The sequence below is a fragment of the Crinia signifera genome, chromosome 7, assembly GCF_055691185.1.
Source record: "Crinia signifera chromosome 7, ASM5569118v1, whole genome shotgun sequence".
NCBI lineage: Eukaryota > Metazoa > Chordata > Amphibia > Anura > Myobatrachidae > Crinia > Crinia signifera.
The window spans coordinates 50,148,411-50,175,861 of NC_139223.1; the positions used below are offsets into that span (position 1 = coordinate 50,148,411).

A 27,451-nucleotide genomic window follows, 5' to 3' on the forward strand; every position below is an offset into this window, starting at 1 on the left:
AAACCTACCAAATCAGCAATGGATATCTATACCAGGTTGAACTAGATGGACGCAAGTCTTTTTTCAGCCTTACCTACTATGTAACTATGTAACAATGGGGCAGATGTATGAACCAGCGTTAAGTGCAAAAATGCACTTAACGCTAGTTAACTGGGGGGGATTACGATTACTCCAATGTATTACTAGCGAACCTAACGTGCGCTAGGGACAGCCTGCCAAGTTACGCTTGGCGGGGCTGTCCCCTGCAATCCCCCCCAGGGATTAACGGCCGGGGTGATGTATTAACAGCCTTCAAGGCTTAAAACGCCCCAGCCACTTCGCCAGCTCAGGGCTAGCGTTGTCCTATCCCCCACTGTGGGGACAACGTTAGCCCTGCTTCTGGCTCGGGCTGCGCAGGAGATCTCGTGGTTTTTGCGAGATCTCGCGCATGCCCATTAGAGCCGGACAGGGGGGAGAAGCGCACTGAGCATGCGCGGGGCGCCGGGGGGGACGTAAAGGAGAGCCGTTAACACTGGGCATAACGGCTCTCCTTATCGGCTTGGGGGATGTTAATACATCTCCCCATAACGAGTGCCCGCTTCTCCTCGTTATGCAGGAGAAGAGGGACACATTATTTCAGAAGCGCAAAGGGGGGGTTAGTACATCTGCCCCATTGAGCCTTGTTTAGGTAGTCACATGATGCAGCAATGAAAAGCCCTATCCAGTCTGAAAGAGAGCCTTCAATGCAGTTAAACATGCAGTCTGACTGCGTTTCCACTTATTGCAGTAATACAGGGGTGAAGTTCCGCAATAGAAAAGTACTTACACATCTTTAACAATAATCACTCATTGAGACAAAAACAAATAAAGTCTTCATTTGGAAAAACAAAACAAAACAAAATCATGTCCCAGTCACAGAAGCCACTTTTATGGAGTCAAGTACATGATACACTTTGGTCTCCAATAAAATGTCCTTTACAAGACAATATGAAGAGACTAGTTCCTGAGTACCCAAAACAATGGAAACCTTGCCACATGTGTGTAAGCTACTCTACCAGATCCAGGTCTTTAGACCCCAGCTTAGGGTGTATTGTGACTGAGTACAGAGCAAGTGGATTGAAACATTATTCAAAACATCCTGTTTAAAGTGGAGTCTAAAGTTTGTTCATAGCGAGTGTTTCTGTCCACTTTCAGTACCTAGGAGTATAATTTAAAACCATTTTCTGTTGTATGCTTAAACTACAAACTACATACATTTCTATTTACATGAGTTTGCTATGTTTCATGTATGTTGTTCCTTCCTATTTCTTCTGATGTTAAAGTATCTCATAAAACAAACTGTAAATAGCCTTACTTTTCACAGCCAACAGAAGATAAATGTCTCTCCGACATAGACCAATAGAAAACATGGTGCACAGTGTAAGGTTGCATATGATGGCCAAACAACTAGACTTTGCAGTCATATTCAATTTGGTAACACACGTCTTGAACATTCTTCTAGACCAAGCTACCAGCATGGTAAATTTAGCCTGCACAAAACACATAACATGCTATGGGTTACCCCAAAATGACATTTTTGGATTATGGTTATCACAGTGTGGTGAACATCCCTCAAGACCAGAGCTATTGGATTGACTTCTAATGGCTCTGGTTCAGTGACCCTTTGTGTACGTAAAACACTGTATAGGACAAGGAATTACTCGTTATTTGCTGTATCTCACAGCAGAACACACCAAGCTGCTGTCCTGATAAAACTCCATCCATTTACCTACAGTATATATATAGAAGCCAAAAAGAAAAATCTAGTGGTGTGTTAAACACTAAGAAACCATAAATAGAAGAATACAGCGGCCGTGCAGGATGCCGGGTGAACTCTGCCTTTTTTGTTGTTGTTGTTGTTTGTTTGTTTTTAAAGCGGCAATCAGTTACAAGGCAAAACCAAGCCTTGTAGGTTACCAAAACCGATATTGGAGTGTTCCTCTGGCGCTTAGAAGTTAAATAATGTTTTTCCTTTTCTTTCCAGATGGGTATTACCCAAAAGAAAAAAAATACAGATAGTGTAATACTGTATAGGATTTACATAAAATAAAGTACATAGGTAGTCAGATAATCCGTACCAGACGTAAAGGTCAACTCATGAGGTAGACACAAGCGTTTATTGGGGGGACAAATTCCTGTCACCAAAGGCTTCAGATTCCTCCTCGTCCATCATAGTGCAATACGGTTTAATATATCAAATAAATATATATTTATATCTTAAACTGTATTGCACTATAATGGTTGTTTACTTCATATTTCCTATCTGAGTTACTCACCTTGGATGAGGAGGAATCTGAAGCCTTTGGCGACAGGAATTTGTCCCCCCAATAAACGCTTGTGTCTACCTCATGAGTTGACCTTTACTTCTGGTACGGATTATCTGACTATCTATGTGCTTTATTTTATGTAAATCCTATACAGTATTACACTATCTGTATTTTTTTTTCTTTTTCCTTTTGGGTAATACCCGTCTGGGAAAGAAAAGGAAAAACATTATTTAACTTCTAAGCGCCAGAGGAACACTCCAATATCTGTTTTGGTATAGTATGTTTTTGTTTGAGTGAAGTGGTGCTTAAATTATTTGGTATTAGGACCTCCGGCTGCTTAATTAGCGCATTATCCATTGGTTCATAAACTACCTCGTTTCAAGCCTTGTAGAGGATTGCCCCTTTAGAAAAACACCCACATTCAGCCTGCACGGCTGCTGAACTCAGACGCTATTACATTCCGCTCAAAGTTGGAGTCAGCCATAGAAAATACCAGATATTTAATTAAAACTATACATATAACGAGCATAAAATATTAAAATAAAAGTAAATTACACCTAAAATATCACATTGGTTATTCCCATCTGTAGTCTCAGTATAGATATTTGATTGATCCAAATAGCTCAGCAAGAGTATTCCAGACTTTAATTTATAGATAACTCCAAATATTTACCACTAAAGTAACACAACGGTGCTTCCCCTGCTGATGTATAATCCTTGTTTCAGGAGATCCCCAGATATACAGGGTTCTCCAATTAATCAATATTTAGTTGAGCAACCACTAGGTTTTACAAACACAATGGGATTTAGAAATGCCATTGGCACAGGTAAGACCCACCTTAAACCTTGCAGATGTCCCATGTCCAAACTAACCCGTGGATACCTCGGTCAGTAGATAGCTACTTTAAGCATATAATATGTATATTTTTTTTAATTAAATGTCTGGTATTTTATATGGCTGACTCAAACTTTGGGCTAAATGTAATAGCCTGCGAGTAGCAGGAAGTACAGGATTTTGTGTGAGTCCGAATTTTTACTACCTGGTTATGCCATGTAAAGGATTTGCCCAGACCTGTATTTCCTGCAGGCTACTACATTTAGCACTTTATGTTCTCTTAGTTTGTAACACAGCACTAGGGCTTTCTATCGGCTTTGTTTATAGAATATATACCTAATTGTTCATCTTATAGAACAACAAGTCATATAACTTATTAACCTGCGTATGCTCTCTCGCAGCTTCTTCTACATGTTCATCTTCTTTCCTTCAACACAATGCTGCTTTCTGGACACAGGCAAAGACTGTGGCAGAGCTGTGCCAATGTCGCAGGACAACACACTATGGTGACATTTGTGAGTCACTTCTTAAACCTGCAGAAGTACTTGACCACATTTGACTCACCGGGACTTCCTCCTTACCCTGGTGCAGGGATGGCCATCAACGCTATAGTCATTGATGGTTGCCATCAATGGCGATAGTGTATATGACCATCGATGGTACCATATCATGTTATGTATGACCATCGATGCACATCCTTTTTATTTGACGGACTGGGTGTCGGAGCTGTACTCCGTGTCCCTGCCCCTCGATTATAAAAAAAAAAGTTTGGTTATGCTTTGCCATCAATTAAACCATCTGGTTTCCCCCCATCAATGGCAAACCTATTCAACGTCGGTCATAAACCATTGATAATTTAGAATCATCGAAGATTGACAGCCATACCTATCCTAGTGCCCCAGGCATCCTTGATATACTGTAATATACAACTGACAAGATTTTAAATTTGCACTTTTCAAAAGATGGAGGAGGACCAATCAGATGTCACAATATCTGTTAGAACAGCTTCTGATTGGCCCTTATCTTCACCCCCACAGGAGTAGCATTAAGGATATAAGATAGGTGAGAGAAATGTAACAATTAGGTGGCAATATAGATTTACTTAACTCCCAACTCCTGAGTAATTTCAACTTATCCAGACTCATCTAGCCTGTAATATGACGCTTGTATTGTTACATTCTTAAAACAAACTTACATAAGGGGAAGGACAAAGGTGTACAGTGCAGCCTCTCCTGCATCCATTTAATTAGTTTCTATAGTAAGAACCCAAAACAAAAATAAAAAAAATAAAAAAACAAAGAAGCAGATTGACATCCCTCCATTACCGTAGTGGCAAATACTAAGTATAAAGAGAATTCACAAAAAGATTTGCCTCGCTCGTAACAGTGTTGTCACAAAAATCTGAGCTGTGGTCTGTCAGCATGTACTGAAGGGAGTCCTGCTTGCTGTGATGGGGTGTCGGTGTTGAAAACTGTGAGCATCAAATCATCCACTACTTCCAAGGCTGTGGAGGGGAACCAATAGAGGTGGTGTTGGAGGTGGTGGCCTCTATTGGTCTCCCTAGCACTCATAGGGTTAAAAAAAAAAGAAAAAAGAAAAGGGGGAGGCTTTTCCGCTTTATTAACTTCAATATATGGCTGACGCAGTGGCAGGCGTGATCCCGCAACTTGCAAAAAGTTAAAAATGTAAACTATATTGGATAGGTCACCTCTGGCTCCTACAGAATAAGCATTCTCTGCCCCATGGGATGCTTCACAATGGTAAAAGTTCCACCCCTGTAAGTTTCCATGGAGCAGTGGGTAAAGGGGATTGCGGGGTTGATTTATTGGTGTCCAGGATGCGGGATGAGAAAAGGTGGTGGCTGTGGGTTGGTTTCTCTCACTGTTTCGTGTCCTGTGCCAGAGGTGAACGTAACTTCAAAAATACTGCCATTTCCCTAACACTGTGTCCTTAATGGCATCCACGTACTGCACTGGCACCCAATATACCCAGTAGTAAGACGCTTCAGTAGGACCCAGCTGAAATGCCTGCCAACACAACAAGAGTCATCGTTAATAAGATATAATAATTAAAATTGTAAGTTTTCTCTGTAAATTAACCTGACAGGTTTGAGAACATCTGTTTTATACATGGTTACCTCCTGTACTATATAGAAAACACAAAGAACAGGGGAGAATTCATGTAGCCACAAAGTGAAGATGGAATATTGTGGTCTGATACAATGCTGGATTTCCAGGCAGGGAGAACGTGCTGGTTTTGGCTCACCCTCCATAATGTGACAAGCATAAAAACTAAGTAAGGTTTCCGTACTAGGCTGTGACCTTGTCACAAGCAAGCAAGGGGTCGGGGTGTAATGACGGTGACCTTTCACTGCGCTGCGCTGTTACATAAGTGATGCCCAGGAGGTAGCACTTACATAGAGCGCTCTCTGTATCCGAATACAGTGACTCTTGGCCGTTCCTTTGGTTTGTGAGTGCGTGGGATTAAAACTTAAGCAGTGTCACAAATTAGGACACAAAGCAGGTAACATGACATCATACAGAAGGTAATGATGACCCTGCTCAAATAATGGTTTGAACGCTCCCATGCGTGTTGGCAGGGGGAGGGGGATGTTTAGCATCTGCGCAGATGCTTGGTGTGAGCGGGCACAGCGAACTGCCTGTTCGCCATCCCGTTCGCACCTAGCAGTGCGTTCGGGGGGCGGCAACGACGGGCTGTGCCCATGAGAACGCCCAGTGTTTCATGGGCATTCCCATGGCAATTGCCCCCCCACTTCCCGCACCGGGCGCTTGCAGACCTAAGACACCACAGAGGTGTCTTAAGACTACGGGCGCTGTGGAAATCATTCGACGGTCCGCGACCATCGAATGGAATGATTTCCTCCCCGCATGCAAACTGGGAATGGATGTTTATGCAAAGCATCTATTCACACGTGTGCTGGGGAACTCGGCATGCGAAGGGGGGCGGGCGGCGTCTGTTGGACTTGTAAAACTAAAAAATTTGCAGCTTTGGGAGTCAACCAGAATAAGGTCCTCTGTGTAAGTTCTGGGCTCTGGCCAGTTGGTGATTACAGGCACTGGCTCCAGGAAGGGAAATCATTGCTTGTGTAACACTAGTTCCTGACATTGGGTAGTTGGTAAATACAGGCACCGTGCATGCTCCTAGCTGCAGCCAATTGCTTATTACAGGCCGTTTCCTTTAAACTTGGCAATATTCATAACAATTTATGTTTCCCCGTATACGGTCGTTAGGTCGACACCACTAAAAATCGACATGCACTGGCTCGACCACTGAAGGTCAACGTGGGCCAAGGTCGACACCTAAAAAGGATCGACGTGGGCCAAGGTCGACACCTAAAAAGATCGACATGGGCATAGGTTGACAGGTAATGAGGCCGACAAGCATAATGGCGACATGGGCAAGGTCGACAGTGGGAATTCTGGACACTGGAGATCCATCATGCTAATCATAGTGCAGAATACATAAAAGATCTCACTATCTAAAGCACCATTCATACCCAACCAACTGACAGGAGGAAAAATAAATAAATCTGCAAAACTAGTATGAAATGTATAGAAATCCGTATAAGACAGGAACAATATCAAAGCACAAACCCAGATGAATAGTCCGGTTCACACGTAGCAACTGCTTTGCATCACTGTAGCGATTAATACATGCAAACTCATTTATGTTTTGCTTTTATTAAGACAAAGGTAGGTGAAAGAAAATAAATATAGCATTTATTCTGGTGTATATAAAACAAATGCAATTCGTGTTTAGACTTGGGTCCCATATCCCCAAGATATATCCTGTAAACTGTGGAAAAATCACATATCCAATATACTTCTGGTTCAAAGCATTTTGGATATAGGCGACTAATGTCACTAGCAGAGTATTGGGGCAACCAACCCTTCCCCCCCCCCCCCCGATCCCCTGATGGTGACACTGGGGGATCGGGAATGGTAAACATGTATAAAAATTCCAATTCAAGCAAGGATTGCGGAACCTGAGCTTTTTAACATGCTTAATATGGCCGATTCCCCCCGACGGATCACCATTCATCGCTGCCCACTGATTGATGCATCTGGTCGGCAGAACAGAAGTGCTGGTGGATCGGGGGATCAGAGCATCGCTCCCCCTAGTTTATGGAACTCTAAAATTTGTAAAAAGTTTGCTTGACGATATACAAGATCTTTACCATCATATGATAGTCGTCATGATCCTCAATTGGCTCGGAGAGTACATTTTTAATAGAACCCATGGGAATTTTCTCTGTCCTTTCTGCGGAAAAAGCAAAATAGATTATTAGTTGAGATACACGGTACTGTACACCAAATTGCCGGAGTGAAACCCTTTACAACTCCGACCTCCGACCCTACGGGGGATAATCGAGGTTTCTGGAGCAGGATTTTATTCCACCCATAAATTTAACGCGAACCATGTGTATTGTTTCGGTGATCGTGTGGACTGAGCCAATGTTCAGGAGAATGCAGCCATCAATTCACTAGGAACTAGTGCTCTTGTCATGAGGCAGCTTCACAGTAACAACATTGTATTCCCATAAACACTGCTTCAGCTCACAAACGGTCTGCCCCCACTGTGCTGGTCAGTGATGTCTCAAGTTCATTTATAACGGGGAAACCAAAAAAATCAGAAATACCACTTACATATATATTGTACATTGGGCCCGATTCAGACTTCTCGCTGCTGAGCGCATTAACAGCAGCCAGCCATCAGTTAAACGCTGCCCTGCTAGAGTGAGGTCCTGCCTTGTGAATGAATGTGCTCGCCATGCGAACAGAGGTGTACGGCTAGTGAATACTTTGCGCTTTTCTTAGCACGCCCACTAAACAGCTGGTTACCGCCCCCAGACGCTGCCTTCCTGTCAATCACCTCTGGGAATGGCTAGTGAAGTAAAAAAAAGGAGCAGGGGGTGAGATTTAATAGGATGAGAGATCCAGAAAGTGAGAGATTTGGTAAGAAATCTACAGGTTTGTTTAAAGCGACAATCATTTACACTGCAAAACCAGTGTGATTTATCAATGTAAATGATTGCCGCTTTAAAAAAAAACTGGAGATTTCTCACCAAATCTCTCACTTTCTGCATCTCTCATCCTATTAAATCTCACCCAGGATTTCTTTGTTAGCAGGTGTCGAGCATGCGCACTGTGTCCTAGACGCATGCTCAGTGTATCGATAATCGGCCGCTGTGCAAATTACACAGCAGTGGCCAGGACTGAATTTGGTCACATCCTCGCCTGCATTCACCAAAATGTTTGCAAAATGTAAATAAAATGATACAGATGCTTTCATACATGTGGTATAATGAACCCTGCTATAAACACTCCCCTATACCTATATAAAAAGTAGTTGCGTGGAAACGAATGACCCATGGATAAACACTGAATGATATCGTTAACGATTATTGTTCAGTGCCCTCACCAGGATCCGCAGCCAATATGCAATCACTGACGATATTGTCACATTAGACTGCATGTTCAGACAATCAGGGTTATTGTTGATGTTCCGCAGGTGGGTACACATTGAATGATATACACAATGCTATCAATATTGTTCTTTAAAATCGGATAGTGTGTTCCCAGCTTAACACTGCTCCTCACCTCTTTGGGGGTTTTTCTGCATGCCAGCAGCCACTAACTGGTGCCTGACTGAACAATATAAGCATTGCTTTGTTTGGGTGTGCCAACTGCCGTTGGTGACATTACCGTTATTGTGACGGGTTGGTAACTAGCGTCTTCTAAAAAAATGCCATCTGAGACCTAATCTATTCCAGCGTTTTGGAGTATTTTCTGCACACAGTCCAAAACAGCATGTTTGTGGGTGGCATGATGGCAAGTTGATTAGCATTGCTTCTACCTGGACCCTCACATGGTGTAAAAAATATAATGGTCAGGTAACGGACTTCAGACATTGTAATAATCCTTGTATGCATCGGTATAGTAGGGAATTGAAATGGTAAACTCCACTGAGGCACCAATGTGAACAAAATAAACACTCAGTAATACTAAATTAGTGAGTGCTCTCCATAAGGCATGGCTATACACAATAAGAACAGATCATGGTGGTTATATGAAGAAAGGACAGACCTAGGGTGTTATGACACAAATGGGAATTCTATACTTTCAGAAAATCCTTTTCCAGTGGGGGACACTGGGTACGGGTAAAGTGGGTTATAAAGAAAATCACAGGTATTTGGGCACTTTAAATTTAATGGAAAACCCTCACTTTACAGCACTGGCTGTATAACAAAGCCCCAGAGGACAGAACCAGGAGTACAGCACAATAGGCAGTTGCACACTGGGAGACAGTCTGGAAGATGACTGGCCTAGTTAAGCCGAGACTTGTTCCATTTTGAAATTATCTTGATTTGTAAAACCCTAGAACTGGACTCAGCAAGCGGATTCACCACAAAGCAGAATAACCCAACTTCCTGGCGGTCATCCAGCAAAGATGAAGAGACCTTTCTCTGTGAGGTGATTGGGCTTTGCTGGTGCCATTTAAGATAATTTTTGTCCTTTGGTAAGAGCAACTATGGCGTGTCAAAAAACACACCTCCCGGCCCTTGTATGTCATACCCGCCCCGCTGCTTAGCCTCATGCCATTCAAACATGCATAAGCTCCCAATCGCCCATGACTTTTCGTGGTCATTCATGTTCCTCCAGATCAGAAGGCATGTCAATTCCCTGTTAGTGTGCCGAACCAACAGGGTGCAAGTTATACAATTCCCACCCAATAGAAATCACAGAACCTTCCAGCTAATATGATTGGAGTACTGATATCACTGCAGCCCTTTATTTACCAGAACAAAGCCAAAGTGATCATCGGCAATGCTCAGCTCCAGCCTCCATGTGCTGAGCGATGCTATGGGCTGTACTAGGTGCCATGGCAGGTTACATTCTGCTCCTCGGTGTAACAGCGCAACAATTATTCTAGCTTGAACGTGAAGATGATCATTACTACCCCTTGTCTATGTGACACCAATGGCACCCAGGAAAGGATTTTGTTTTTTCTTTATACAGCACTCCAGGTACATGACTATCCCTATGAAGTATGAATGCCTGCATTACCCTGACTTAGAAACACTTAGGGGTAAATGTATGAAGCTTAGTATCTATCCCCATAAAGAACGTTATGTGCAAAATAATAATGCACAGGCCATTCAGCTCCAATATGTAAATTGACAGTTAGGAGCTGATTGGAGCTTTATCACCTAGCATATAACGTTCTTTATGGGGACAGATGCCACTTCTCCAATCCTCACACATTTACCCCCTAGTGTGGCAAACCAATTGTTTAATTTCTCTTCTATTATATTATCGGCCATGTCATGCCCCACTCGGTCTTACCAGGAAGTACTGACTGTGTACCAGTCTGACAAAGTAGATCAGTACACAGAACCATGGAAAATTCACCAGCCGCCCCCATGCATGGAACTCTCAGGCTGCCAGACTGAATAACTGTACGCGCACAGTGAGTGTTGCCTGGAGCAAATACATGAATACACTAGAAATGAGAAAGCGCGTGGAGATGACCAGGTAACTGCCTGACACAGCTACTGCATGTCTAAGGAACAAAGCTGCAAACCAGCTTCCAACCCCCCTGAAGGAAGGCCAGGAAACCAGAAAGGCCTATCCTGGAGTATGAAAGCTCTGTGCCTCCGACTCTCCACTGACCAGTGCGGCCAAGTTGCAAACATTGAGAGTGGCGCTATTCACCCAGGATAACGCATACTGGCCTTCTAGGGGTTGCAGGGATCTGTCAGGGCCAGTAGAACACTGGCCCTGACAGATCGCTCAGCACACAGCGCTGACACATCACTGTGTGTGTGCTGAGCGATCTTGCTGAGCGCTCTGAGCGTAGCATCGCTCAGCAAATCTCTACATGTGTAAAACACCTTAAGATGGAGTTAAGAGCAAAGCAGCAACTAATATGCACCTTGACAAACCATGCTGCAAGGCAACAGGTGCAATTACATTAATTATTTTTGCATGCAGGGTAAATACTGGCAGCCACTGAGTGTAGACCACAAATGCTGGACAGTTTTATTCTTAAACTGTAATTTGAGTCTGGACATTCCCCTCTCACATTTATTTTCTTGGCTCATGTTACATCTGCCCCCTGCAGTGCAGCTTGGTATTATCAGTGTGCACAATTACTAGCTTTGGGAGGGGGGGGGGGGGGGGGGGTTTGCGTTACTTCCAAATTAGATCATTAATTCAGTTTTACACCTCTCCATTCTTACCACACAGCTAATCACCAACATTTTGTCTACATTAAAATGCAAGGTTTTTTTTATTTAATTTCATTATCGCACATGAAATGATTTAGTGATTACTGTCCCATCAGATAGTCACTGCCATAGTTCAGTAACGGTCTGGTCTGTGATGACTTACCTTTTGTACCAATCCATAGTTGGTCTTGCTCCAGTTTGAATGTTAGCCGGACTTTGCCCCCTGACTTATTGTACATGCCGGATATTGGGGTAGTAGGGAGACGCTCCTGTAAAACACCACAACAATTGTAATGCTGAGTAAGAACGCGGTCAGCGCTATGGACTGCCATGGATTACTGCCTCATTGCCCTGCTGTAACAACCCTGGCAGCTTGCACCCACCAAGATACAATGGTTTTATTTCCCCATTCTGTTGAACATGAATTAATGGACAGACCAAATCAGGTGCATCATGCATTCCTATTTTATAGATTATTATTTAGTGCCCACTGGCACAATTTATTTACTTATTTGATCGCAGGCGTTTTTCTTGTTTATTTCGCAGACAACTATTGGAAATGATGGGAAAGAGAGAACTCAACAATCAGTTCCCAAAATAGACTTCTGTGCATTAATAAAAATAAAATAAAAATGAAGGTTCAGTGTGATAACCATTTTGTAGGAAGAACCAATCACACTGTTTACAGAGTCTTTTCTAGTTTTCTTCCCTTTCCCATTAATTTTCCCCCAACTGCACTCAAAGAACAAAGGGCATAAACCAAGTTATGTTTTAAGTCACACTAATGTGCCTTGAGCTGTTCTCAAGTGTGCCCCCAGATCTAGAGATGCCCAAACCAGATTACAGCCACCACCAGTGCAAGTGTTATTTACTGGTCTCTTCTTTTCATGTAAAGGGCCAATGTATTTTGTTTTGTTACCTGTGGGGACCAGTGTGATTGTTTTTTTTATATGGGGGCCAATAGGTGTTTTTTTTTTCTTTTCCGGGGGCCAATGTGTTTTGCCCTGTGTGGATCTCATGGAGTGCATTGGCAATTTTCAAATCTTATTTAGTGTGCCACAAGGTAAAAAGGTTGAAAAACACTGTTTAAGTATTTCCCTAAAGCTTCTCAATGAGATTCCCTGCAATTCAGCCTTAGGGCGGTTTCACAGACTCCGGCTCCTGCCATGCGGTGAAAACCCGCACGGCCAGGAAGCCGTGCAGCACACAGTAGTTTATCATGGAGGGGATGGCCACAGCCCGGCAGCCGTCCCTTCCAGTGGCGGGATCCGGCTGCAACCGGACGGCCGGGCCGTGGCCGTCCCTTGTGAATGGACACAATAGTGTCCATTCACAACTACTGTGCACGGCACGGCTTCCTCGCCGTGCGGGATTTCGTCGTCCGGCAGGAGCCGAACAGTGTGAAATAGCCCTTAGGGGGGCATGCAATGCAATTCCCCCCCGTTGGAAATAGTGGCGGGTCTCTATCCAATGCTGTCTTTACCGACAGTATTGAAGAGAGATCACGGCAGGAAGAGCCAAACTTTCAAAGCTGTTGTGCCCATTCTGTTGATAATGGCCGCAGATTGTCGCGATACTGGCCGCAGATTGACAATCCACACCCACTTTCTGCCGATCAGCAGACTGGACATTGAATCCCGCCTGCCGATTTGTTGTCGGGTAAAATGTAAACGGGAGCTACAGCTCTGTCCCCAATGTCCCTGGCAAGCCTAGTGAGCGCCGCTCACAAAGCGCCGGTAACCGCCAGATCCCCTGCCCTGGCGATTATGCTGGCGTCGGTGGAGAGGTCCTCCACCTGCCTGAGATGCACAAGCGTCTCATACGCTTGTGCGTCTCAGTCATATGTGCGGCAGGGTATGGCAACCCTACCCGTATCCACTTCAGGGAGACGGTCAGGGTTCGGGGTTCGGTAGCGCGTGCGTCTCGTGCACAAAGGGGGGGGGGGGGTGCGGAAGTGCATCTCATGCACAATAATACAAGTCAAGCGATCTGCATCCGCTGCGCTTGCCACACTTTATAAAATCAACTCCACGCCGACGTGGATAGTGAGGGTATGAACAGGTCGGGAGGACTCGTACCGCTTCCCTTTGTGGGGTTAGCTATGCTCGCCACGCTTCAGGCTGACGCGGATAGTGGGGGTGTTTCAGAAACACATTCACACCTGTCATGTAAGGCAGGTGAAAATGGCCAATGGTTCCCAGAAAATGTAATAAGCGCTGACACCACGCTAACTGCGTAAGGCTGACTGACTACACTAACTGGGTAAGCAAACGTACACACAGTCACAGACACAAACTGGCTGCGAGAACACAACGCTGATTCTGACAGAGACACTACACTGACTATGTAACTGCCGCTGTGAAACTACACAAGTACCTTTGTTTTTTTTAATTGGTTATTTCAATGTATGTAGAGAATATATTTTGCTCATTTGCTTGGTAAAGGAAGTGTTATGTTTTGTTGCTGATGAAATTTTTTAAATGCTTTAGTATTTTAATCGAGATGAACATCATGGAGCCTGGATTATGGTGCCAACAAGACGTCTGTTTATAATGTTTGTGACATAGGGGGTTATTCTGGTTCACATCTTCTGGCAAATTCCTTCTTAAATGGACAAAACCATCTTCACTGAAGGGGGGGCAAATATAACATGTGCATAGAGAATTAGATTTGGGTGAGATTTTGTTTCTGTGCAGGGAAAATACTGGCTGTTATTTCTACACTGCAATATAGATAAAACTCTGAAGTAAAACCCCACCCAAATCTAATTCTCTCTGCACATGTTATATCTGCCCCACCTGCAGTGCACATGGTTTTGTCCATTTGAGAAGGAATTGGCCTCTGAGAGTGAAACAGAATAAGGCCCATAATGTATCCTGTTCCTGATAAGATTCTCTTACCTTGACACCTTTCAGAGACAGCATTACATCTTCCGGTTTGCCCTTGTCCAAGACCTTTCTGTGTTGCTTAAAATATAGAACATGAACAAGTTACGGATACGCTCAACAGAACAGGAAGTGAACGGTGCAAAGAAAAATTTTAAGCAGGCATCAGAGGAAACTCTGGCAAAATCCTATGGTGTAGCCATGAATATCGATGCCATCTATCGAGTAACTACTAATTCTGATTATTATGTTCACGGTGGATAAATACCGAGTTATAGACAAATGGTCTATATAATAAAAAAAGCCATCCTTACTCTAAAATAACTCTAAAATAATAACCAAATCCATCTTAAAGTAGTATAGGCAAATCCTTATTTCAAAATATTTAATATTTCCATGAAAAATAATTGGCTATGTATAATACACTGTATTGCACGTCATAGAATTATTACATGTTGATCAGGGACAACATATAAAGCTGGGTACACACTTTGGGTGGGATGTACTCAACTGAAAATGCGTTAAAAACCTGTTATTGGTGTTTTTAAAGCAATTTCACCTCCAGGGCTTCACTGCAAGGGTTACACCGTCCCCCCTTACCCTGATGTCCGGGGCAGCCTCCTGCTGTGCTGCCTAGACCAGTGACCTCCTCCTCCCTGCACCTCTTCTGGGTGCAGGGAGGAGGTGGGGTCCGGCAGCCCCTGCAGCATCTGAGAAGGAGGCTGCCCGGCACAGCAGGAGGGGGAGAACCACGGAGACCCGCTCAGCCCCCTGCTCGCGGCTTCGCAAACATTGCTCTATCGCAAGAGCTGCCCTTTGCAATACCAATTGCATATGCTAGTACATATGCGATTAGTGTCTTTGTGATGTGTGGTGGTATGTACCGAAATTGCTTGGTATATACCGCCCTATATGAGAAAAGAAGCTGTTTTGGCGATAGCAACAGATTGGAATCTTTAAATCACCCAGTGTTCACGAACTATGTCTCTGACGATGTGCGCTCCTGCATGTTGTATGCGACATCCTTCGTCATCTGTTCATGCACATCACAGTGTCTACCCAGCATAAGAGGGCGTGACCTCTTTACTGCGCTCTGAGCTTACCTTCTGCCTGCACAAGGGCTCCTTCTTGGTTTCTTCTTCCTTCACCTCTTGCTGGACAGTCTCTTTGGGGGTAGTAACAGCCAATACATCATTGATGGTGGACCCTACCACCATAACCTTTGCTCCATTTGTGACCTTGATTTCCCTTAGAGTTTTGTCCTCGGGGAGGAGCCCCTTAAACATGACTTTCTGCATAGCTGGTGGAAGACCTAAGAGAGAGAGACAGGCAAAAATATATACTGGGAGAGAAAACAGCATCTGTGCATTTAATTACGCTTCACACTGTACGGCATCTTAAGGTGCCCACTCACTAGTCTGATTTGGGCAGATTTCACCCAATCGCAATGGGTCAGGACGAGAAATCGGCCCAAATCGGATATATTTGACATACCCCATGGGTCCAATGCGTGGTCCCATGCGGTCCTGCCGCCGGTGTAGGTACCGGTCGGCTCAGAGGGGGCCTGAAGGATACTCTGCTGCAATACATCGCAGTAGTGTATGGCCACCTTTACATTTCCGCGTGTATATTGAATATTGGTTTATGTATACATATGCTGTTTCATGTAACAAGGTGACCTATAGTTTTATTGGGATACGGTCACTAGATCGACAAGGTGAAGGTCGACCGCTGGAGGCTGACATGCATCAAGGTCGACACACCTGAAGGTTGACATGGGGTTAGGTCAACAGGTTGATATATGCATTAGGTCAAGAGCCAAAATGTTGACATGAGGTTTTCACATTTTTTGAGCTGACAGGCGACATTTCATGCCCTACCATCCACTAGGGCGTGGTGGGAGAATAAAATAGTGTGCAGAGTGCAGCGAGCCCGAAGCATGAAGCATGGCGAGTGCAGCGAGGCATGTCCTTTTTTAGCAATGCCTGTCCCTCCTATTAGTGTAATAGTAAAAAAAATAACGCATGTTAGTTCAATAGCCCGGTTCTCACCTCCCATGCCCGGCACTGAAACAAGAACTAAGGACAGAGAAATAGAAGGGGACGCTTATTTTTTCCACTTATTGCAATAATACAAGAGCCAATATCTGTGTCCCCTAGTGCTGACCGGCACGGTGTGTATGTGTGTAGTGGGGAAGGGACTGATGTGAATCATTAAATGCACTGTACAAGAAGACGCAATAATCGTGTACTGTGTCCGCTCGCCATGTTTCAGCACACTATTATAGGCTCCCGCCATGGATGGTAGAGCATGAAATACCTCCTGTCGGCACATGTCGGCTTAAAAAGAAAATATGTGAAAAACTCATGTCGGCCTTTGACTGTTGACCTTCCCATTGTCGACCTAACGTGTGTGTCGACCTTAGGCCTGTCAACCTTAATAGGGTCGTTCTACTGACCGTATCCCACATATATCAGGTGTGCGTAAAAGACCATGTACCCTGATTCTCAGGAGGTGCAGGTACCTGTGAGTGTATGAATCTTCTGTTTAAGGCTTGCTCCTGTGCTATCCAATGGAAGCTTAACGTCATACTTGTTCTTATTCCAAATAATCTTAAACTCTACGAGCTCTTTCTCTGACTCGGCGTCGTCCCCGTTGCTCACAGCATCCTCTGCCTCAGCTTGTGCCGAGCTGCTGTCCTGGGAGGGCTCAGAGTTCCTGTCTCCGTCTTCTGCACAGCTGAGTTTTTCGGTCTGTCCATCCGCCTCCATCCCAATCTCTTCCACTTCTACAGGGAAAGGGACATGAGCCGGTTAGGTCATCCGCGCACAAAACAGATCTTTCCACACCAGCTGTATAATGGTGTCAGCAGAATCTAGGTGAGCGGCCTCTTATCTGTCCCACCATGAAGCGGACACTAGGATCAGACACATGTGTTGGTACAACAAATCGTTCTGCATGGAGGAACTTATAGAACAAGAAAATCCCATCTCTATATTAAGATCACCTTGTGTAACTGTAGCAGCACAATGAGCTGACTACTTAGGATAAACTACCCGCTGCCTTCCTAAGGGTTGGGCAACCTGTAGGTCTCCATGTGGTGTGAAACTACAAGCCCCAGCATACCATACCACTATCTGGAAATGGTCTTGTAATTTCCCAACATGAGCAACAGGCTGCCCAGGCCTGCTTTAAACTCAGTGGAGACACCAACATACCATCCCAAAACAGGACATGACTACTGAATGCATTTAGAACAGTTCTACTATAGTGCAAAACAGGTGGCTGGTGTCAGATGGGATGCAGGGAGCAGTTACCAAGTCATTATAGGGGAGGAGTTACTAAGTCACATGACACAGAGGAACTTATTAATAGCATGGTGCAACAGTCACACGTGCTGTAAGACAGATCAGCCACATTATTAAATAAGCCCCTTATACTATATTTTGGAAGTCAAGTATCAGGGCAAAATAGTAGTGTGTGATTTGAGCCATATGGCACACCGTGGCGTTGCCTGCCAGGTGAGCCATCTCATCAAAATTGGAAAAAATGCATAATCTGAGGAAAATCTATGAGTAACATCTGACACAAATGGGGCTACACTACAGACAGAAGAATTATGTACATACATCCAATACAGCATGCAGAGAGAAGCAACGTGGGGCCTACGCCATGTAGATGGAAGCTACACCAGACACATGGCAAGCAGAGGGAACCTGCCCCGGGCCCATGGCACACAGAACGCCGGGCACGCAGAGGAAAGCTACTGGGCACATGGTACACAGAAAGGAAGCTACTGGACACTAGGACACATGGCATACAGAGGGAAGCTACAGAACGCCGGGCATGCAGAGGGAAGCTACTGGGCACATGGCACACAGAAGGGAAGCTACTGGACATTAGGATACATGGCACACAGAGTGAAGCTACTGGGCATGCATGAGGGAAGCTACTGTACACTAGGCACGCAAAGGGAAGCTACTGTACACTAGGCACGCAGAGGGAAGCTACTGTACACTAGGCACGCAGAGGGAAGCTACTGTACACTAGGCACGCAGAGGGAAGCTACTGTACACTAGGCACGCAGAGGGAAGCTACTGTACACTAGGCACGCAGAGGGAAGCTACTGTACACTAGGCACGCAGAGGGAAGCTACTGTACACTAGGCATGCAGGGGGAAGCTACTGTACACTAGGCACGCAGAGGGAAGCTACTGTACACTAGGCACGCAGAGGGAAGCTACTGTACACTAGGCACGCAGAGGGAAGCTACTGTACACTAGGCACGCAGAGAGAAGCTAGTGTACACTAGGCACGCAGAGGGAAGCTACTGTATGCAGTGAAAAACTAATGGCCACATGGCACACAGGGAAGCTGAAGTACACTGGGCAAATGACACACAGAAGGATGCTACTGTACAAAAGGGATGCAGTAGGAAGCTACTATACACTGGGCACATGTTGCGCAAATGGAGGGTACTGGATAAAGGACACGTCACACAGATGGAAGCTATATGTGGGAAGCTATGCCGGGCACATGGCACACAGACAGATGCTACTCTACACTGGACACATGGCATTCAGAGGGAAGCTACTGTACACTGGGCACATGGCACAAAGAGGGATACTACTCTACACTGGGCACATAGCATTCAGAGGGAAGCTACTGTACACTGGGCACATGGCACACAAATGGAAGCTACTGTATATTGGGCACTAAGTGCAGGGCAATGAATCACAGATGTCTCACTGTGGATTTTTTTTTAAAAGACTGCACATGGGGAAGCAATATCCAACAGGTGGAAAACAGGTTGGTCAGCAATGGGGGAATCTTTGCACCACACATGGCATACAGGAGGTGAAACTATGCTTCTCAGATGGCACACAGGGAGGCAGCTATGTTCCACAGATGGAACCCCAGGGAAATCTACATCTACCACAAGTAGCACACACATGAGGCAGCTATGTTCTGCAAATGGCACACGGGTGGGGGTAGGACATGTACCACAGATGGCACACAGGATAGTTGCATTTTCTGCAGATGGCACACAGAGGGCAACCATGTTCCATAGATGGCACACAGAGGGCAGCTAGGCCCAGCACGTGGCACACAGAGGGCAGCTAGGCCCAGCAGGTGGCACACAGAGGGCAGCTAGGCCCAGCAGGTGGCACACAGAGGGCAGCTAGGCCCAGCAGGTGGCACACAGAGGGCAGCTAGGCCCAGCAGGTGGCGCACAGGGGCAGCTAGGCCCAGCAGGTGGCGCACAGGGGCAGCTACGCACAGCAGGTGGCGCACAGGGGGAAGCTACGCACAGCAGGTGGCGCACAGGGGGAAGCTACGCACAGCAGGTGGCGCACAGGGGGAAGCTACGCACAGCAGGTGGCGCACAGGGGGAAGCTACGCACAGCAGATGGCGCACAGGGGGAAGCTACGCACAGCAGGTGGCGCACAGGGTGAAGCTACGCACAGCAGGTGGCGCACAGGGGGCAGCTAGCTACAGCAGGTGGCGCACAGGGGGCAGCTAGCTACAGCAGGTGGCGCACAGGGGGCAGCTAGCTACAGCAGGAGGCGCACATGGGGCAGCTAGCTACAGCAGGTGGCGCACATGGGGCAGCTAGCTACAGCAGGTGGCGCACATGGGGCAGCTAGCTACAGCAGGTGGCGCACATGGGGCAGCTAGCTACAGCAGGTGGCGCACATGGGGCAGCTAGCTACGGCAGGTGGCGCACATGGGGCAGCTAGCTACGGCAGGTGGCGCACATGGGGCAGCTAGCTACGGCAGGTGGCGCACATGGGGCAGCTAGCTACGGCAGGTGGCGCACATGGGGCAGCTAGCTACGGCAGGTGGCGCACATGGGGCAGCTAGCTACGGCAGGTGGCGCACGTGGGGCAGCTAGCTACGGCAGGTGGCGCACGTGGGGCAGCTAGCTACGGCAGGTGGCGCACGTGGGGCAGCTAGCTACGGCAGGTGGTGCACGTGGGGCAGCTAGCAAGGGCAGGTGGGGCAGCTAGCAAGGGCAGGTGGCGCACGTGGGGCAGCTAGCTACGGCAGGTGGCGCACGTGGGGCAGCTAGCTACGGCAGGTGGCGCACGTGGGGCAGCTAGCTACGGCAGGTGGCGCACGTGGGGCAGCTAGCTACGGCAGGTGGCGCACGTGGGGCAGCTAAGTTCCAAAGATGGCACATATCGGGAAGCTAAGTTCCACAGAAGGCACACATGGGGAAGCTAAGTTCCACAGAAGGCACACATGGGGCAGCTAAGTTCCACAGAAGGCACACATGGGGCAGCTAAGTTCCACAGAAGGCACACATGGGGCAGCTAAGTTCCACAGAAGGCACACATGGGGCAGCTAAGTTCCACAGATGGCAGGCACAAATGGGGCAGCTAAGTTCCACAGATGGCAGGCACACATGGGGCAGCTAAGTTCCACAGATGGCAGGCACACATGGGACAGCTATGTTCCGCAGATGGCACACATGGAGTAGCTAAGTTCCGCAGATGCCAAGCACACATGGGACGGCTAAGTTCCGCAGATGCCAGGCACACACGGGGCAGCTAAGTTCCGCAGATGCCAGGCACACACGGGGCAGCTAAGTTCCGCAGATGCCAGGCACACACGGGGCAGCTAAATTTCACAGATGGCACACATGGACCAGCTACGTTCTGCAGATGGCACACATAGGGCAGCTACGTTCCGCAGATAGCAGGCACACATGGGACAGCTAAGTTCCACAGATGGCAGGCACACATGAGCTAAGTTCCACAGATGGCAGGCACACATGAGACAGCTAAGTTCCACAGATGGCAGGCACACATGAGACAGCTAAGTTCCACAGATGGCAGGCACACATGAGACAGCTAAGTTCCACAGATGGCAGGCACACATGAGACAGCTAAGTTCCACAGATGGCAGGCACACGAGACAGCTAAGTTCCACAGATGGCACAAAGAGGCTAAACAGTGGCGTGTACCAGGGAGGAACGAGTGACGGCTTGGCAGTTAGCAGGGCATATACAGGGAATGGTGAGCAGGCAGTTACTGTGAGAGGGGCACCAGGGTAGGAACTAGCTGTGGCAGCTGGCAAAATAAGCCGAGTGAGTGGCCGGCGTATAGCAACAAGCGGCCGATGATTTCATGACAGGTCACTGAGGTGAACACATAGCCCTGCCCTCTGGGGGACCCGGTACCCACCGTCCTGGGACGCCATGATGATTGTGTACAAGTCTCCAGCGCGGGGGCTGCCGGGAAAACTCACAATTAGCCGTTTTGGACCCAGCCGGCTACTGTACCCCTGGCAAGAACCGGAAGAACCAAACACCATAGAGACAGGCAAAGGTTGGCAAGAAAGTCCTCCATCTGCCCAGCGGAAGCGGAGTGGCCGGCTTTCCGGAAAATAGCACACACAGCGGCGCCACAAGGGCATTAATAATAATATATCTAAGGGGATAAGATGAGGCAGTTGCTGCTTCTACGGGCTCTGCGCCTGTGTCTGCCCCCGGGAAGGAGATGGTGCTCTGCGGGGGCTCAGATGGAAATCCGGGTGCGGTTTGCTCCCAGTCCCACAGGTAGTAAAGGGCAGGGCAGGACTAGCTGACAGGGCTACACGCTGTCCTGTAGGATAGACTGCTTTATATGCTGCACAGTATGTGTCTGAACTAGTAAAAAATACCTGGTAGACCGACTGCATGTATAATAAGAGCCTTATAAAGCATAAGGACTCGGGACTGTCGATGCTCCTCTGGGGGGACTATGTAAAAACCGGACCGGACTAGACTCCGGACCGCCGGACAGGACATCAAAATCTGCAGTCCGGAGCTTATAGGGTCCGGTCCGGGGGGTGTCCTGTTCGGGGGGTATCTTGTCCGGGGGGTCCCTGTGATAGCTATTATCAGGGACATGGGGAAGGGGAGATTACAGCCTCCCCGTGTGGTCCGGACCGTCCGGTTTTTGCTACATGCCCGGACCATACAGGGAGACTTTATTCTACCCCTTCTCCTTTGCCTGGTGACAGGTGTCACAGGCAGAACCCCCAGACAGGACACCCCCCGGACCGGACGCTACAAGCTCCAAAATGCAGAGTTTGATGTCTGGTCCGGCGGTCCGGGGGTTTTGTCCTGGTCTGGTTTTTACCCATACCCTCCTCTGGGTTATATAAATGAGCGTACATTTTGACAAAAAATTTTTTAATTAGGGAGGCCAATCCTGGGTTTGAAAAAATCGCTGTAGTGTGTGGGCACCTTTTACAGTGATATAAATACACAATTTAATGTGAATCTTTTAGCCTGGGGTGCAATGAAAAAACAAATCTGATACTCCATACCCTCCAACATGACCCATTCCATTAGGTACAAAATGCTCTGTTCCTGGACTTCCCTGCCAGTGGCAGTTACATCAACTGTCAGTGAGTCCAGGACAGTGATGTTTGGGGTTGCATTAGGTGTGGCTCCCCTTTTTGAATATTGCTGGCAGGGAAGTCCAGGAACAGAGCATTTTGGACCTAATGGAATGGGTCATGTTGGAGGGTATGAATTACTCTAGTGTGCCCAATATGTGAGGCTTAATACCCTATTTACTGTATGGTTAACTCCACTCCTACAGGTTGGGAAATTTACTAAGATGGGACTTCCAATTCCATGTAAAATAGAACTGCCAAGTAAATTTCTCCCTAGAAGTTAACCTGATTCAGACATCTATTTTCTTTTACATGTTTTTTCTTTCTAAATTATGTTCTAAACAGACTAGAAATATTTTCAATGTGGGGAACATTTGTATGTGTGTCATAGAAAGTCGGTGGTTTTGATGCAATGTATATTTATATTGTTTTTTTCATTACTCTAGTGATGTCTGTTTATTGCCCCCTTAGGCTTCCTGCACCTGGGTGGCCTGCGCACTGCACTCTACAATTATCTTTTTGCCAAGAAACATGGAGGTACGTTTATTCTGCGCCTTGAAGACACTGACAGAAGCCGTCTGGTTCCTGAAGCAGCCGAGGGTATAGAAGACATGTTGGAGTGGGCAGGTAGGTTCTCGGTGTGTATTATATGTACTCCCATTCAGTATTTGTTACATTTCTTACACAGCTTAGCGTGTTCTGTTGCACTTTATAATTAGAACAAAACTGGATAATAAAAGACAGAAATAGAGGAAAGAAGGCCCTGCTCGCACGTTTACAATCATAGTGAAATAGGTCGATGCACAAGACGACGCAACGTTGTGTGGGCACGGTCTGGACTGTTTGCAGGGTGGTTCACAGTGACTGCAGAGAAAACGCGAGTACTTTGCATTTCTGCGATGCAATTGCAAAACTTTGCAATCACATCGCATGGAGGGACCTAGCATGTGGGGTGGCCTTGCTCTGGCCGCCACCCCCCCCCCCACACACACACACACACACATTATAGAAAAGGAATTTTAGTTTTTAGAAATTCTTGCAAAACTACAATTGCTGCTGAATTGGGCCCATGGTCTTACAGCAATGTTGAATTAGGGTCAGGAAGATGTGGAAGTAAATAAAATCTTTTTGTGAGGTCTGTGGAGATTAATTAATTCAGATTTGAAAATTAAGTTTGAGGTGGTAGGATGAAATCTGGGGAGGATAGCTAGATTTCAGTATCGCCTGCATACAGATGATACTGAAATCAGAAAGAGCTGATTTGTTTACAAAAATTGTGAGAAAAGCAGGTAACTGAAGACCGAGCCTTCCGGTACTCTCGACGGATAGAGGTGGTGCCGATTAGGTGGATTCCGACAAATGGAGACTTAAAGAGCGATTTAGATAGCTAGGAGGAGAACCATGAAAGGGCTTTGTCCTGGACACCTAATGATTGTAGTGTGTGTTGTGTTCTTTTTTAATATTTTAATGAGAAGTGTGGTCAAAAGCAGCACATATATCTAGAAGAATAAGAGGTGAGTAATAGCCTTTAGATTTAGCTGTAACCAAATCATTCATTCCATTAGTCAGTGTTGTCTCTGGAGTCTTGGTAATAAGCCAGACTAAAATTTATCCAATAAGTTGTTTGAACAAAAGGGCCTAATTCAGACCTGTTCTCAGGACAAATTTGTTCTTAAAATGGTCAAAGCCATGCTGCACTGCAGGTGAAGCAAATGTAACCTGTGCAGAGAGTTAGATTTGATTGTTAGTTTGTTTCTGTGCAGGGTAAATATAAACTGTTTTATTTTTACCTTGCAATATAGATTTCAGTTTGAACACACCCCACCCAAATGTAACTCTGCACATGTTACATCTGCCCCAACTGCAGTGCACATGGTTACTTGTTGGAATGAGTAAAGGAGACAGATCTTTGCTGATTTTTCAGGGTATAGGATCAAGAGGAGATGTTATAGAGTAGGAGGATGAGAAGAGCGTAGATATTTCTTCTTTATTTGTGGGATCCAATGAAGAGCAGGTGCCAGAAGGTTCAGGTAGCGAATTAAGGAGATTACTGGTTGTAGAAAGACATACCAATTCATTACCAGTTTATCAATCCTGTCCTTGAAATGTGAAGCGAGATCTTGTGCGCTGGTGGCAGCTGGTGGCTTTTGGTCCCATGCAGCAAAGACACAGATTGCAGTTCTTGTAGTAATCTAATGACCTTCTTTCTTAGGGATCGCACCAGATGAGAGCCCCAGGCGTGGTGGGCCATATGGACCCTATGAACAGTCGAAGCGTCTGAATCTGTATCATGAAGCTGTACAGACTCTGTTAGAAAGTGGAGCTGCGTACCGCTGCTTCTGCACCCCGCAGAGACTAGAACTGCTGAAGAAGGAAGCGCTTAGGAGTAGGCAGACTCCGCGGTATGAGACTCCTCCTGCAGATGCAGTTTCCATGCTTGCTGTGTTGGATGTGTATAACTTCTGCCAGGTGGCCATATACTATTTGTGTACATTATAAACTGTGCTTTGTAGCGCTCACATATGCTGATAACTCAAAATCTGATGAGAATCACTGCACTGAATAACCTGTTAGCCTGTCAAAATTGTCTTGAATTAATCTGACCTCCATAAACATCAACCGAACCTTTTAGTAAATATACCATATTATTGACCTTTAGTAAATATACAAAGTGAAGTGATTCCTGACTTTGGGGCAGACCATTAGCACTAGCTAGCTGGACCTATTCGGTTAGTTCCCGCTCACCAGAGTGTTAAGCTCCAGAGGGTGCGCTAAAAATGATGTACCGCCCGTGACCAATAGGGGCCATTGGACAGATCAAATTACTCCTTTGTCTTCTAAAAGATGTCATAACAGAAAGTGAAAGCAATTTTTGCAGGGACACTGATCTGTTTCAACTTGCTGGTTATGGCAAGAGGAAGCTGTGAAGACAGATTGGAGGTGGGGCAGTTAGAGGCTGGGCTGGGGTGGAGGTTTTTGCGCTAAAAACTGTTACAGCTCAAAGTGAATGTACATTGTAGAAGAAGCCATTTTGACGAGCTTTTAACTAGTTTGGAATTATGCACAGACAAAGCCTAGATTCCAGTACTTCATGCGGATTGTATGGCGAGTGCTACTTGTGGTTATCATATGGGGACATTGTCAGTTAATTGGGTAGCTCTAGGTGTTAGACATGGAGCTTCACCTTCATGGTAGACATAGGTAACTGAATGTGCCCCAAAGTGTGTGTGTGTGTGTGTGTGTGTGTTTCTGATCAGTTTCCTTTTTGTGTTTTGCTGTAGCTATGACAACCGCTGCAGACATTTGACCACCAGTCAAGTTCAGGAAAAGCTATCTCAGAACTTGCCATTTGTGGTCCGGTTCCAGTTGCTTAGTGGTACCCACGATTTCCAGGACCTAGTCTATGGCGTGACACGGCATGATGTGGCAAGTGTGGAAGGCGACCCGGTGATCCTGAAAGGAGATGGCTTTCCCACCTATCACTTGGCCAATGTGGTGGATGATCATAAAATGGCTGTGACTCATGTGCTGAGAGGGGAGGAGTGGCTGATCTCCACCACCAAGCACCTGCTGCTTTTCCGTGCTCTGGGCTGGCAACCCCCATTATATGCCCACCTCCCGCTCCTGCTGAACAAAGATGGAAGCAAACTGTCCAAGAGACAGGGGGATATATTTATCCAACTCTACGCCCAGAACGGATACCTCGCCGACACCCTGCTTGACCTTATTACGAACTGCGGATCAGGATTCGCCGGTAACGGTGGAGAGCGACATGTGTCCATTTCAGAAGGACAGGGAGATAGAACCATGCTTTATAGAGGGTGAATAAGAGAATGATCTGAAAGTGATATGTGGTAGATAGAATGCAGTGCGGTATACAGTCGTTAGGTTGACATGAGCTAGGTCGACAGTCAAAAGGTCGACATTCAGGACAAAAATCGTGATAACCCATGGTGAAATTTCTACTGTCGACCTATTGACCCTGTCGACCTATTGACCCTGTCGACCTATTGACCCTGTCGACCTATTGACCCTGTCGACCTAACTCCATGTCGACCTAACTCCATGTCGACCTAACTCCATGTCGACCTAACTCCATGTCGACCTTGATGCATGTCGACCTTGATGCATGTCGACCTTGATGCATGTCGACCTTTGTGCTGTTGACCCTATTACCCATACCCTGCAGTACATATAGGGTGAGCCTCTGTGTGCATGTAAAGTTAGAGTATATTATATTGAAAAACAATAATATAAATTGACATTAGGGATTAATAGGCACTCTAGCCATATACTTTATTGGCCTAAAGCAGAGTCACAGTAAAATGGTAGATCACATAAGCAGTTACAGACACATCAATTACATAAATGTTATGTGAAAACATAGACAATTCGGTAATGTCCATATTATCCAACAGAACACTGAGACGATAGCAGCCCCCCCCAGGCTCTTGCTGTTATAGGGGAAGGTGTCTTGTGGAAATGTATAGAGCAGTGGTTCCCGAACTGTGTACCTAGTCACCCTGGGGTGCCTCAGGACACCTGCAGGGGTGCCTTGGGTTGGTGGACCAAGATCCATTCATATTTATGGTCAATGTACCAGGCAAAACCAGTGCTTGTGGCTGCCAATCATAATATATGTGGACAAACCGAAGCAAATCCTGTCCCTCACCAGATAACTGTGACATATAAACACAATGCACTTAATGTAATATTTTTTTTCTGAATTTCTCGATAAGAAGTATTTGGCCTAGGGGTGCGCTGAAAATATTTTGATGCTCTAGGGCGCCGTGATTCAAAAACG

At 46.2% G+C, this 27,451-nt stretch overlaps 2 protein-coding genes across 6 annotated transcripts in view; one reads left to right on the forward strand and one right to left on the reverse strand.

The window, feature by feature from the left end:
* The window catches only part of EARS2 (glutamyl-tRNA synthetase 2, mitochondrial), a 126,219-nt gene that overhangs the window by 91,007 nt on the left and 7,761 nt on the right, over positions 1 to 27,451 (forward strand). Inside the window, exons 1-4 of one of the 5 annotated variants that reach the window (XM_083153033.1) lie at positions 21,181 to 21,278; positions 23,119 to 23,274; positions 24,860 to 25,049; positions 25,929 to 26,401. In XM_083153033.1, coding sequence (XP_083009159.1) covers positions 23,259 to 23,274; positions 24,860 to 25,049; positions 25,929 to 26,401 — 679 coding nt within the window. In that variant the 5' untranslated portion in view covers positions 21,181 to 21,278; positions 23,119 to 23,258. Of the gene's footprint in view, positions 1 to 21,180; positions 21,279 to 21,445; positions 21,591 to 21,616; positions 21,821 to 23,118; positions 23,275 to 24,859; positions 25,050 to 25,928; positions 26,402 to 27,451 lie in introns of those variants that run through there. The other 4 variants (XM_083153028.1, XM_083153029.1, XM_083153030.1 and 1 more) reach the window with 4 other exon arrangements.
* UBFD1 (ubiquitin family domain containing 1) lies at positions 4,201 to 21,399 on the reverse strand. Its single transcript, XM_083153034.1, has 7 exons — positions 21,227 to 21,399; positions 16,781 to 17,044; positions 15,360 to 15,568; positions 14,272 to 14,337; positions 11,535 to 11,640; positions 7,319 to 7,401; positions 4,201 to 5,147 (listed from the first exon to the last, which is right to left on the reverse strand). The coding sequence occupies exons 2-7, from the start codon at positions 17,025 to 17,027 to the stop codon at positions 5,037 to 5,039; spliced, it is 822 nt and encodes a 273-aa protein (XP_083009160.1). The 5' UTR covers positions 17,028 to 17,044; positions 21,227 to 21,399; the 3' UTR covers positions 4,201 to 5,036.

Coding starts and splice junctions, on each gene's coding strand:
- UBFD1 (XM_083153034.1), bottom strand. CDS start 17,027: ATGGAGGCGGATGGACAGACCGAAAAACTCAGCTGTGCAGAAGACGGA. Junction 7,402..11,534: donor ACTATGGATTGGTACAAAAG/GTAAGTCATCAC, acceptor CTTTTTCCGCAG/AAAGGACAGAGAAAATTCCC. Junction 5,148..7,318: donor ATGACGACTATCATATGATG/GTAAAGATCTTG, acceptor TTGTGTTGGCAG/GCATTTCAGCTGGGTCCTAC.